This window comes from Rhinopithecus roxellana, chromosome 19 (genome assembly GCF_007565055.1).
Source record: "Rhinopithecus roxellana isolate Shanxi Qingling chromosome 19, ASM756505v1, whole genome shotgun sequence".
Classification (NCBI taxonomy): Eukaryota; Metazoa; Chordata; class Mammalia; order Primates; family Cercopithecidae; genus Rhinopithecus; species Rhinopithecus roxellana.
This window is the reverse complement of record NC_044567.1, coordinates 71,488,493-71,501,549: the sequence shown is the minus strand read 5'-3', so window position 1 is coordinate 71,501,549 and position 13,057 is coordinate 71,488,493. Positions and strand designations below refer to the sequence as shown.

The 13,057-nt window shown below is 47.1% G+C and overlaps 1 protein-coding gene across 4 annotated transcripts in view; it reads left to right on the top strand.

Moving 5' to 3' along the window:
- STX8 (syntaxin 8) overlaps positions 1-13,057 on the top strand; it is a 305,088-nt gene that overhangs the window by 270,519 nt on the left and 21,512 nt on the right. For 3 of the 4 annotated variants that reach the window (XR_004055028.1, XR_004055029.1, XM_030923463.1), the window contains exon 5: positions 7,294-7,398. The exons of the other annotated variant lie outside the window; for it this stretch is intronic. Coding sequence is in view for 1 of the 3 variants with exons in the window: in XM_030923463.1 (XP_030779323.1) it covers positions 7,294-7,398 (105 nt within the window). In the remaining 2 variants the exon portion in view is untranslated. The remainder of the gene's footprint in view (positions 1-7,293; positions 7,399-13,057) is intronic. 4 annotated transcript variants of the gene reach the window in all.

Genomic DNA, 13,057 nt, shown 5'->3' with positions numbered 1-13,057 from the left:
TATCAAATGTACAAAAACATAAAATGTCCATCTGGGATTCTCCGATAGAGTGGGGGAAATGGAGAAGTGGCATCTGATGGGGCCTCCAACAGGAGAGTGGGGAGAAGGCTCCAGGAGGGTCCTGGTGGAGAGGCCTCCACCAGCTATTGATGCTAGACCCATACCTGAGCTCTTTTAATTTTTTTTTTTTTTTTTTTTTTTTTTTGAGACAAATCTCACTCAAAAAGTGGAAGAAAAGTAAATATTGTGCTGTCAAAACTTGCTGGCCGCAATTCCAAGATGTCCAGAACTAGGCTCATGATCTTCTCCAGACTTGCTTTTCTTCTGTTTTCTATCTCGATGAGCAAGACCACCACCCACTCCGTTTCTCAAGCCAAATACCCAGGAATCATCCCTGCTTCTGCTCAGCCCCCACATCTCGTCCAATGCCAGTTTTCACCGATTCCACCTCCTGAGTATCCATGGAATCCATGCACTGCTTTTCCTTCCCGCAGCCTCACCTTGACCTCAGCCTCTGTCATCTTCTGGATCACTCCTGTCCTTCCTGCATTGCCTTCCTATTCCAGTTCTGCCCCCTCTAGTCCATTCTCCACATTGAAGCTGGGAGGAGCTTTGGAAAATGCAGATTTGCGTCTGTGTACCCTCCCCCTCCACCCTCACTTCTCCCCACTGAAACTCTCAGAGCCTCTCTGTTGCCCAAATTCCTTGTGACCACACCTCGGGCCCTGCACGATCCACTCCCCTCCTTATCTGCAGCCCACACACATAGACACACAACTCTGCATCCAACATCTTTGTAATTGTAACTGAGTTGTGCCTTACTGTGCCTCCACATCAACTTCCTTAGAACAGATTCTGCCTTCTTAACCTGTCTAAGCCTTAGTTTCCTTGTCTGCAGAGTGAGAATAGTCCTAGTTGCCTCACAGTAATTTGGCAGGTTCCTGAAAGGTTCTGTTGCTATTTTTGAGTTAAATGTTTATATTAACATGGAGAGCTGACAGGCACACAGCTCCACGTCTTCCCATCCAGAAATATGGTATGGATCTGTCTTTGTTCATACTTTCCTTTATGTTCCTCAGGAAACTTGTGGAATTTTCAAAAAGTCGTTCTGTCCATTTTTGTTTATTCCTTTGTTCTCTGTTCATTAGTTTTTTTAAATTTTGTTTCTTTTTTGAGATGGAGTTTCACTCTTATTGCCCCAGCTGGAGTGCAATGGCGCCATTTGGGCTCACTGCAACCTCCACCTCCCAGGTTCAAGCGATTCTCCTGCCTCAGCCTCCCAAGTAGCTGTGATTACAGGCGCCCGCCACCACGCCTGGCTAATTTTGTAGTTTTAATAGCAATGGGGTTTCAACATGTTAGTTAGGCTGGTCTCAAACTCCTGACTTTAGGTGATCCACCCACCTCGGCCTCCCAAAGAGCTGGGATTACAGGCGTGAGCCACTAGGCCCAGCCATTCATTAGTTATTAATACATTTTTTTCATTATATTTTCTTTTTTTTTTTTGAGACAGGATCTTACTCACTGTGTCACCTATGCTGGAGTACAGTGGCATGATCTCAGCTCACTGCAGCCTCGACCGGCCAGGCTCAAGCAATTCTCCCATCCCTGCCTCTGCAGTAGCTGGGACGAGAGGCGTGCGCCACCACACCTGGCTAATTTTTGTATTTTTTTGTAGAGATGAGGTTTCGCCCTATTGCCCAGGCTGGTCTCAAACACCTGGGCTCAAGCGATCCACCACGTCTACCTCCCAAAATGCTGGGATTACAGACATGAGCCATCACACCCCGTTATATTTTCTGATTGATTTTAGCTGCCTTATGAGAAAGGAGTTGGAATGTACTGATGTATTTTAAACTATCCTTTTTACTTTAGTTCAAAAAGGTTTTCTGTGGATTATTTTGTTATTTCCAGGTTAGGTATTCTTGTTATCTGCAAATAATAATTTTGTCTCCTGCAGTTCTTGAAGAGGAAAACCAAAGAACAGATGGGGTCAGGCTTGTCACAGTGAAGAATAGGGTTGCTGTTGGCAGCATGAGGGAGACCTGTTGCTACTGGGGATGTTCTGTAGTAGGGAAGACAGTGAGAAGTCCATCATAGTCTAGTCTAGAGCTGGGCACCTGGCTGTGAAAGCAGAGAAGATGGTTTGGAAGCTGTGTTATCGGCATCTTAGGTCTTTTTCTACTTCCGTACACCTTAACTTTATTGTTATGACTATATGTTCAAGTTAGTCAACTCCGACGATAAACTTAGAGTTAGTCAAAGCTGGGTTCAAATCCCAGGCCCAACACTGAAAAGCTCTGAAACCTTAGGAAAATTGCTTACTGCTTCTGAGCGTCAGGTTCATTAATAATAATAATAATGACGGTCAGGCGCAGTGGCTCACGCCTGTAATCCCAACACTTTGGGAGGCTGAGGTGGGTGGATCACCTGAGGTCAGGAGTGCGAGACCAGCCTGGCCAACATGGTGAAACCCTGTCTCTACTAAAAATACAAAATTAGCCAGGCGTGGTGGCGGGTGCCTGTAATCTCAGCTACTTGGGAGGCTGAGACAGGAAAACTGCTTGAACCCGGGAGGCAGAGGTTGCAGTGAGCCGAGATCACGTCATTGAACTCCAGCCTGGGCAACAACAGTGAAACCCCATCTCAAAAAAAAAAAAACCACACACACACAATAATGACAATGATAGTAACACCAGTTTACAGTGTGATGTGGGGATTAGAGAGGGGGTCTGGAAGATCAAGAGCACAGTGCTTGATGTGCAGCAGATCCTCTGTATATGCTTGCTATAGTCACACTGCTGCTGTCTTCATCAGATAGTGACAGAGCCAGAGCCCTCCCTTCCAGTGCCCCTTTAGCAGCTCTGGGCCCTCGTCACAGAAGCCCCCACACTCACGCTCCCTCCTGCACCCACCCTGCCCGATCTCCCTCCCGCACCCACCCTGCCCCATCTCCCTCCCCTGCTCTCCGCCTCCCCTGCTCTCCACCTCCCCATAATCTTTCCTCTGTCTGCTCTTCTTTGGGCTCTCAACCTGTCACCATCACTGCTACCGCCCAGGATCTCTCTTCTGAGCTCCATTATACTGTATATCCAAGAACTTTTTGATATGTCAGCTTAAATCCCTTTGCAGCACATCCAGAACGCCCCCTACCCCTAGTTTTCTGTCTCAATAAATAGCACACCACTGACCCAGTTATTCAAGGTAGAAATTTGATTTCCTCCTCTCCTCTCACCATAGCCCCCCTTGCTTATCCAAAAAGAAGCCGTGGCATTCTAAACTATGTTTCTATTTTTTTTTTCTCTGAGATGGAATTTCACTCTTGTTGCCCAGGCTAGAGTGAAATCGTGTGATCTCGGCTCACCACAACCTCTGCCTCCCAGGTTCAAGCAATTCTCTTGTCTCAGCCTCCCGAGTAGCTGAGATTAAAGGGCATGCACCACCATACCCAGCTAATTTTGTATTTTTAGTGGAGATGGGGTTCTTTCTATGTTGGTCAGGCTGGTTTCAAACTCCCGACCTCAGGTGATCCACCTGCCTCGGCCTCCCAAAGTGCTGGGATTACAGGCGTGAGCCACCGTGCCCAGCCCTAAAGTATTTTTCAATCCCTCTATCTCCACTGCCACCACCCCATTTCGTGTCACCCTCTTACCTGAATGCTGGGATAGTTCTCTCAAAGAGGTCTTGTTGGCTTTACTTGTACCTGGACACCATACCCTCAGGTCCAGTCTCCACACAGTGACATAAATGACTGTCTAACCTAAAGGAGATATTGCCACTCCCTGCTTAAACCCTTCACTGGCTTCCCTTGTACTTAGGATAAAGTCCAACTCCTTACCGTGGCTTCCAGGGCCCTGCAGGACTTAGCCCTGACACTCTCACCAAATCTGTCTTGATTTCTCTCCTTACTGGCCAGTTCTAGCCACAGTGGGTTTCTTTCCATTCCATGAATGCCTAGCTGCTCTGTGCTTACCACTCTGCCTGGCTCTGGCTGGCACGGTCTTCACCCAGCTTTATTTACTTTTAGATCTTAACAGATCACCTCATCAGAAGGCCATATCTGACCAGCTCTTATCATAACACCATGTTTGTTTCCTTCTTAATGCTTCTCTATGATTTATAATCATTTTAATGTGGGGTTGTTTGAATGTCTGACTCCCCCATTAGCCTGTCAATTCCCCAGGGACAGGTATCATGTCCATCTTGACCCTTGTTGTATTCCCAGAACCTAACATGGTTCCTGGTACAGGGTTGGGTAGAAGCAAACGGAGGCTGACTGGCTTCTGTGTATTCAGCCTAGATGCCTTCATGAGCCATTGAGAACCTGCCCTCACTCATTAAGACCCTGCCCTCACTCGCTGAGACCCTGCCCTCGCTAACCCTCACCCACTGTCATTTCCAGCTATCCCTTTTCTTATACCTCCACCCACACCCTGTGTTCCAGAGGACTTCAGGTCTTCTCATATGAGAAATAGCGGTAGGGACATTCTCCAGCGTGACAAGGAAGTTAACCAGAAAAAAGTGTATTCCTTACTCATTTTTAAATCATGAAGATGTTCATCCCCGTTAAACCTACTGACACTGTAGAGTCTAGATTTGAAATAGCTGTGGATGTTAAAAGGTGATTCTGGCTAGGCACAGTGGTACGCACTTATAGTCCCAGCTACTAGGGAGGCTGCGGCAGGAGGATCGTTTGAGCCCAAGAGGTCAAGGTTGTAGGGTGTTATGATCACACTTGTGAATAGCCACTGTACTGCAGCCTGGGCAACATAGCAAGATCCTGTCTCTTTAAAAAAAGAAAAAGTGGCCGGGCGCAGTGGCTCACACCTGTAATCCCAGCACTTTGGGAGGCCAAGGCGGGCAGATCACGAGGTCAGGAGTTTGAGACCAGCCTGCCCAACATAGTGAAACCCCATCTCTACTAAAAGTACAAAAATATTAGCCGGGAGTGGTGGCAGGCACCTGTAGTCCCAGCTACTCAGGAGGCTGAGGCAAGAGAATGGCTTCAACCTGGGAGGTAGAGATTGCAGTGAGCTGAGATCGCGCCAGTGCACACCAGCCTGGGTGACACAGTGAGACTCCATCTCAAAAAACAGGAAGAAAGGAAGGAAGGAAGGAGGGAGGGAAGGAAGGAAGGAAGGAGGGAGGGAGGGAAGGAGAGAAGGAAGGGAGGGAGGAAGGAAGGAGGGAGGGAGGGAAGGAATGAGGGAAGGAGGGAAGGAAGGAAGGAGGAAGGGAGGGAGGGAAGGAAGGAGGGAAGGAGGAAGGAAGGAAGGAGGAAGGGAGGAAGGAAGGAGGGAGGAAGGAGGGAGGGAGGGGGAGGGAGGAGGGAGGGAGGAATGAAGGAAGGAAGGAAGGGCTGACTAAAACTAATTTTGTTGATATCTTAGATATCTCAATAGTGGCCTGAAAGTTCTAATTTCGAAAGTGATGGAGAGCCTTTCAATCATCTTGCTGATACCCCAAAATTTAACAATTAGAAATGTATTCCTTTAGTCAAAATCTGTCCCTCGTTTAAAGCACATACATCGTTAGCATAGGATATATATTAATTAAGCTTCTGTTCTTGTGGACATCTTTTGGTTGAGGAAAAAATGAAACAGAATTACTCACATTTCCACAAAAAAGGGTGGAGTTACTCTAAAGAAACATGTTCCCTTTGTTAGAAACCACGGCAGACTTGGTAAGCCTGCATCACTCCTTATTTCCTAGTCCAGCTTCAGAGAAAATAATCTGTATCCAGCTCAGTTGCATGTACTGGACCAAAATCACTCAGGGGATGCTGGCCAACCTGTGGATCGGCTGAACTTGCCCTGCGTGCCTAGGGCCCTGTGGCTTGATGGATAGGATCATGGGGTAGATAGAAACCATAGCTGCCTTGACTCACACCTCAGCCAGAGCTCTGATCTAGAAAGATGCCATTTGAAGGGGCTGTAGGCACACCATGAAGCATGACTGGCAAAGCCTTAATAATAAGAAAAGTGAGCGTTTATTGAGCATTTACTATGTCACTGACATTATTGCAGCACATTATATATACTACTTTATACTATTCCCATCTTGGTTTTTTTTTTTTTTTTTTTTTTTTTTGGGAGATGGAGTCTCACTTTGTCACCCCGGCTGCAGTGCGGTGGCACGATCTCGGCTCGCCTTCTCCACCTCCTGGGTTTAAGCAGTTCTCCTGCCTCAGCCTCCCAAATAGCTGGGATTACAGGCATGCACCACCACACCTGGCTAATTTTTGTATTTTTAGTAGAGACAGGGTTTCTCCATGTTGGTCAGGCTAATCTCGAACTCTTGACCTCATGATCTGCCTGCCTCAGCCTCTCAAAGTGCTGGGATCACAGGCGTGAGCCACCCCGCCCGACCTGTTATACCCATCTTATAGGTGAGGTCCAGATCGGTTAAACGGCTGGCTCATGATCACACAGATGGGAAGTGGAGTAGCCAGACAGTCAGCTCTCCAGCAGACTTACACCTCTAAGCAAAGAGAAGTTGCTAGTGTATGTAAATAGGTAAGGGTGGGAACAGTGGAACTCTATTGACCAGGGGGAAGGCACTAAAGGAGAGACAGAGAATAGCAATGTCTCTCTGCATTAGTGAAGCCAGCCCTTTACTTAGAGGTGATGGGGGGGAAATGGGAAGGCAGAAGAGCTCCACCTAGGAGGTAATAGACAAAGGAAAGAAGTTCTCATGGACGCTTGGAGTGAAAGTGGAAATATACCAAGGAAGGGACCCCAGAGGTCCGGGTGAACCACTCAGCCCTGGTAGGCTGCAGCTCAAGAGGATGGTTGAGTCATCAGAAATGAAAGAAGTGGAAGTTGTAAAGAGATCCTTGACTTGAACAGTCAAGTAATGATGATTTTGTTGGTTTCTGTGACTTAGGGACATTATAAAGAAATTGTTGGGCCAGGCGCGGTGACTCACGCTTGTAGTCCCTGCACTTTGGGAGGCCGAGGCGGGCACATTACTTGAAGTCAGGAGTCCAAGACCAGCTTGGCCAACATGGTGAAACACCATCTCTACTAAAAATACAAAAATTAGCCAGGCATGATGGTGCGCACCTGTAGTCCCAGCTATTTGGGAGGCTGAAGCAGGAGAATCGCTTGAACCTGGGAGGCAGAGCTTGCAGTGAGCCCAGATCGTGCCACTGCACTCCAGCCTGGTGACAGAGCGAGACTCCGTCTCAAAAAAAAAAAAAAAGAAAGAAAGAAAGAAAGAAAGAAATTGTTGTATTCTTGAAGACTTTGTTTAAACAAATGTCTATATCACTCATGCATTTGGGTTTTTTAGGACTTTTCTTTTTACTGGAGAAAGTTATGAACAAAGCCGGGCTGATGATCAAATCCCTTCCAGAACAGTGGTTGAGATCTGACCTCCACCCAAGCCAGCAAGCAGGTAACAGATCTGGGCAAGAAGGCATTATCTGTACCTTAAGAAGACCAAGTGAGGTTAACATGCAGAGGAGGGATGGCAAAACCAGAGTAGGTGGCACATTTGACACTTTTCATAAGAAAATGACTTTCTTGTCTGACTTTTTGGTAGAAAATTCTCATGAGTAAGTACCAGTTATGGTCATTTCCCCAGAGCTGACATGACACTGTAATGATTAAAATATGAATTGTGATTCAGTTACTCTAATCTTATATTCAGTACCATTCAATGAGACTGGAAAAGAAGCACCCCTTTATATCCAGGAAACTGTCAGAAGGGACCACTGAGAGCAGACTGCAGAGCGTGTTAGACTAGACAGCAACAGAGCCACTGCGTTGAGGCCTGCCACGTAAACACACGCCCACTCCCAAACCGCTTGGATTTCTTAATGTGAGATGGGAATGGGTGGGAAATCGCCGAGGCAGAAAGGCCTCAAGCCAATTCTGCAATTAGCCAATAGCCCATCCTGGCCTCCACGTTCATTTAGATAAATTTTGAAATCAGCAGCAAACTGTGGAGCCAGATTCTTTCTTTGCGAGGAGAAAGTCAGACAGTGTAAACCTGCGTAGCGCCATGAGGTAAGCATGTGGGACAAGCTCTGCTTCCCACCCCCTGCAAAGACACCCCTGACTGTGTGTGGCCTGGCGTGGTCCTCACTGGCAGTGGGGAGAGGGGTCCCTGCTGGGGATGGCGACTGGATCCAGGACCTAGCAGCCCTACCTGGAGGCCCTGCTTCCAGGCTCACCCCCATCTTAGTTAAACCTGCAGAGGGGATGTTAATTAGCGAAGACCGGCGCTCAGGGAGTTGGGGGAGCTCTTAGCTCTCTCCCTTCCAAGAAAGATGACCTTTTGGACCCAAAAAGGGGAATTGGGCTCCAGTTGCTCTCATTCGAGGCAGTCGGAGTGCTTCCCACGTATCTCATTTATCCTCATGACACCCCAGAGAGGTAAGTTTGTTTGAGATTTATACAAAGTTATGATTATGCCTCTCGATTCCAGTTCCTGCCTCTATGTCATTCTAAACCTCAAGTCTCATCCCCATCTCACTTTTCCTAACATAACTAAACCCTTCGGGGAATGGAACGTCTCAGGCTTTCGCCTCGCCAAAGGGTGGTTTTCCCCCTTCCTTCTTTGTTGTTGTTAAGTTTGATTTATTGCTTCGCATTCTAGCCAGGCTCGATGGATGTTCAGAATATTATAAATAATGTGGATTGAAAAGATTGTGCTGAAATGTTTATTGCGTTCTTAGAAAGAGAACAAGGAATGGTGCGGAGAGGGCGGCAGTGGGGAAGGAGGGGCGTGAGGAAGGTGGGAAGGGGAATCCTGCTCCTAGGATATTTTAGTGTGTCAATAAAAGACAGTGCTCAGAAGGGAAAGAACTTACATTGCAATCATGCTATCAAGAATGCAGAAGTGTTCCAGCGGGCATAAAGAATATACTTCAAGAATGTAAGGACCATAAGGAACTAATCATTAGACTATTCTCTGTCTCATTTCCTCACCCACGGTGCTCAAAGAAGGCCAGCAATAGAGAGGCTGTCTGTGCTTTAAAACTAGCTCACCAGCACACTAGCTTCGGGGTACCCTCCAGGAGGGCTGACAGCTGTGGTTAGCTGTGTGTGAGTGAGAAGGCATCTCCCTGTGACTTCTTTTGCACCTTACAATCTGGAATCTTTGTTCTTCAGGTGCTCTAGAAATATAAATGTTATCCAAGGTTGGGATCCCTAATGCGGGGAGATCCACACTGGCTCATGGGCATCCAGAGATCACATTTCAAGCTGAAATCCTACCAGCTACTCCCTGCCGGGTAGTTCTCTGGTCCTTGTTCCTTCTCAGGGCCTTTCCTCGGGTTTCTGTGAGGAAGAAGGCAGTGTCCTTAGCGGCCAAGGCCATCTGTGTCAGCCTGATGCGACATAGAAAAGCCCGGCAATCTGGCAGAGATCATTCTTTGAATCCCTCTCTATTCTAAGCAAGAGCGGTCATTTGGCCACCCCAGCTGCTGCTGTTGGTCCCACACACCCCCTCAGAACAGAACTATCTTTGTCAAGAGGAAATGAGGCTGAGGGATATTGGCGTGGGGGTGGATTAGGACAGCAAGAGAGCTTTGTGTCAAACACATCCCAGGCTGCTCCCCTTCTCAGGGTGCGTCATCAGCGGCGACAGTCACTGGGTACCTGCTTTGCCCCCAGGACAGTGACTTTCCCACCAGCTAGGGAGCCCTGGCCCATTATCCATATTTACAGTAGCCAGAGAAAGCCACAGCTTCTTCCATCATGGTAATAGGTGATATTTTATTGTATGGTGTGAAGAATTGCTTCAGCACCAGCGGAGTCACGTGGAGGGCTTGTTAAAACAGGTTTCTGGGTAGGACCCTTGAAGTTGAATGTCCTTCTTTCTTTTCTTTCCTTTTTTTTTTTTTTTTTGAGACAGAGTCTTGCTCTGTCGCCAGGCTGGAATGCAGTGGCACGATCTCAGCTCACTGCAACCTCTGCCTCCCGGGTTCAAGTGATTCTCTTGCCTCAGCCTCCCAAGTAGCTGGGACTACAAGTGTGTGCCACCATACCCAGCTAATTTTTGTATTTTTAGTAGATTCAGGATTTCACCGTGTTGGCCAGGATGGTCTCGATCTCTTGACTTCGTGATCCACCCACCTCAACCTCCCAAAGTGCTAGGATTACAGGCATGAGCCACCGCACCCGGCCGCATTTCTTTCTTTTTTGAGTCAAGGTCTCAGTCTGTCACCCAGGCTGGAGTGCAATGGTGCCTCTCGGCTCACTGCAACCTCCGCTTCCCGGGTTCAAGCGAGTCTCATCCTTCCCGAGTAATTGGGATTACAGGCACATGCCATCACACCCAGCTAATTTTTGTATTTTTAGTAGAGATGAAGTTTCACCATGTTGGCCAGGCTGGTCTCGAACTCATGACCTCAAGTGATCCGCCTGCCTCGGCCTCCCAAAGTTTTGGGATTACAGGTGTGAGCCACCATGCCCAGCCTGAAGTTGCATTTTTAACAAGCTCTTTGGTGATCTGTGCTCCTGGTCCCAGCTCACACCGTGAGTTGCCATGCTGTAAACATAAACCTTTCTGTCATTAGGTGATTTTTGGTAACTTTTTGAGAATGTCTCCCGATAGAGGGTGATAAAAAAAAATACAAGGAATGAATGAAACGTGAACCTCTGATAGGAACCCATGAGCATCTGGTAAAATCCCAGCATGTCACTCCAGTGCAACTCTGTTCATTTAATTGCAAAGTAAGTACAGAACATATTCTCCTAGAATTTTAAATTCAGATCACTAATGGAGAATATATTGGTTTTGAATTTAGCAATACCAACCATACTTACTTTACTTAAACCCTTTATAGTTCTTTAAAACCACTACTCCTTGATTACCTATTCTGTTGATAGTTTATATGCTTTCATTCGTTCATTTCTTCAATCATTCATTCATTTCTTTAACACATATTTACTGAGCACTTAACTACGTGCCAAGTACTGTTCTAGCTGCTGGAATGTTCCCATGTTAACTACCATCAAGTAAGAAAAGTCCTTTGAAATTCCTACTGCTGACTACTCATATTCCAGGTATTATACTATTTGAGTCTAAGCTATGAGCTGCTATCCAATCAACAAAAACATAAATATATGTTGCATATGTATTATGTGACCTCTGTGCTAGGCACAAGAGGAGACACAGACATTGGAAACACATGGCCTGTTATTTAACCCCAAAGAATTTATGGGCCATCAGGGAAGGTAAATCATGAATCCAATTAATTGTTAGTTTAACCAAATAGCATGTTAATTTCTGTACTGCATGTGTTTAGTATACAGAAGCAGCATAGAAAAGCAGTCCTAGGATTGCCCTGGGCATGGGGAAAGAGGTGTCCCTGAGGGAAGGGTGTTTTCAAGCTGAGGCCTAAAGCCAGTGCCGGTGTGCTGGGTGCGGAGAAGCTGGCAGAGGGCCCCAAAGCAGTGTCAACGATCCCTGCCAAGGCACAGAGGTGTGAGAGAGTGTGGCATGCTCGGAGAGGGAGGCCAAGGTGGGGAAACTGGATCGTTTCGTTAGGAATGTGTCGTAATTCAACTTTTTAATGTTGCTTTGAAATGACTTCTGAAATCTCTGACAGACCATGTTTAATATAAGCCAGCCAATATTGCAAAGCCAAATCTGACCTTTTGGGTTGCCGATCCTACTTTTTTCCAGAAGAGTGGATAAGCAGAAGGTGATGACATCATTTTAATATTATCCTCAAACACCTTTTATTATTTGCACTAGCAGCAGACATTGGAAGGGCAGATATTTTGTGTTCTTTGCATGGCATGTGATACACACGTCCCTGGGATGAGCTCGAATATGCTAATATGTAACCTCTGACACTCAGCTGTGGCCATCAATCTGCCTGTTTCCAGGACGGTGTCTTGGGGGTCTGTTGAAACCCTTACTCTGGAGCATCTTATGGGAAAGGGAGAGGAAAAGAACATGTACCCCAATTGCCTTATCCTCAGAAGTGACGCTCCAGATGCAATCATTTCCCAGTCTTTCCGCTCTGCCACAGTGACTCCTTGGGCCTCAAATACTTCTACTGACCCTTCTTGCCGATAGAATCCATGCACAACAGCTTTTACGCCAACCGCATTCTAGAGTTGATGGCTTGGGATCTTGTCCACTTGTTTTCGGTAGGCTCAGTGGTGGCATTGTTGAATCGGCCCACATCGCCGGCAGGTCTGCGTCTCAGAGCTGAGTAGGGGCTGGAGGGCACCAGTTCTGGCTCTGAGTTTTCACTTAGGAACACCAGCTGTTTGCTGCCACACTGACAGCCAACTCCAAAATGGCAGCCTCCCTATGTGAAGGACCAGTTTTAGGGCTCCTCAGATAATCTGCTGTTCACAGGAGGATATCTTCAGGGTGGCGAATTGTTTGAGGATAGTACTGAACGGGGGGGACATCACTGCAGCCTCATCCCCCAAGATGATGGACAGGATCTTGCACTGTGGAGTGTGAATACGTCTGTTTTCCTACCATATGCTCGGAGTCAGAGCTCTGCAGCCTGACTGCCCCTGTTGCTCTTGTGTATTTCCTAGATCAAACTCTAAGCCCCGATGCCACTTTTGGTAAGAGGCCCCTTTTCCACAATCCAGTGTAGAGCAAGTTTGAAGTCTCTTTTTTGTTTTTTGTTTGTTTGTTGTTTTTGTTGTTGTTCTTACTCCACCAATCTTCGTGGTGCCCACGGGGCTCACAACTCTGAGGCTCTCGTGCTGCTCCTAGTGAAAAGTTAGCAGTTGACCAGTGTGCCAGGTCGGTTGCACCCTAGTTCTGCCATTAAGCATCTCACTGCAGCAATATCCTTAAGTTAGGGTCCCAAGGCCTAGAGAGGAGAGCATACGGGAGGGTCTGGGTAGAAGACGCATATCCCATCTGTGAGAACAAATCTCAGTGGCCTTTTATTGAAATGCTCTTAATTTAAGCTCCTTTTTTCCTTTTTAGGCAGAGTTTTCTTTTTAGGCTCTTGTTCCCCAGGCTGGAGTGCAATGGCGCGATAGCTCAGCTCACTGCAACCTCCGCCTCCCGGGTTCAAGTGATTCTCCTGCCTCAGCCTCCCTAGCAGCTGAGATTACAGGCG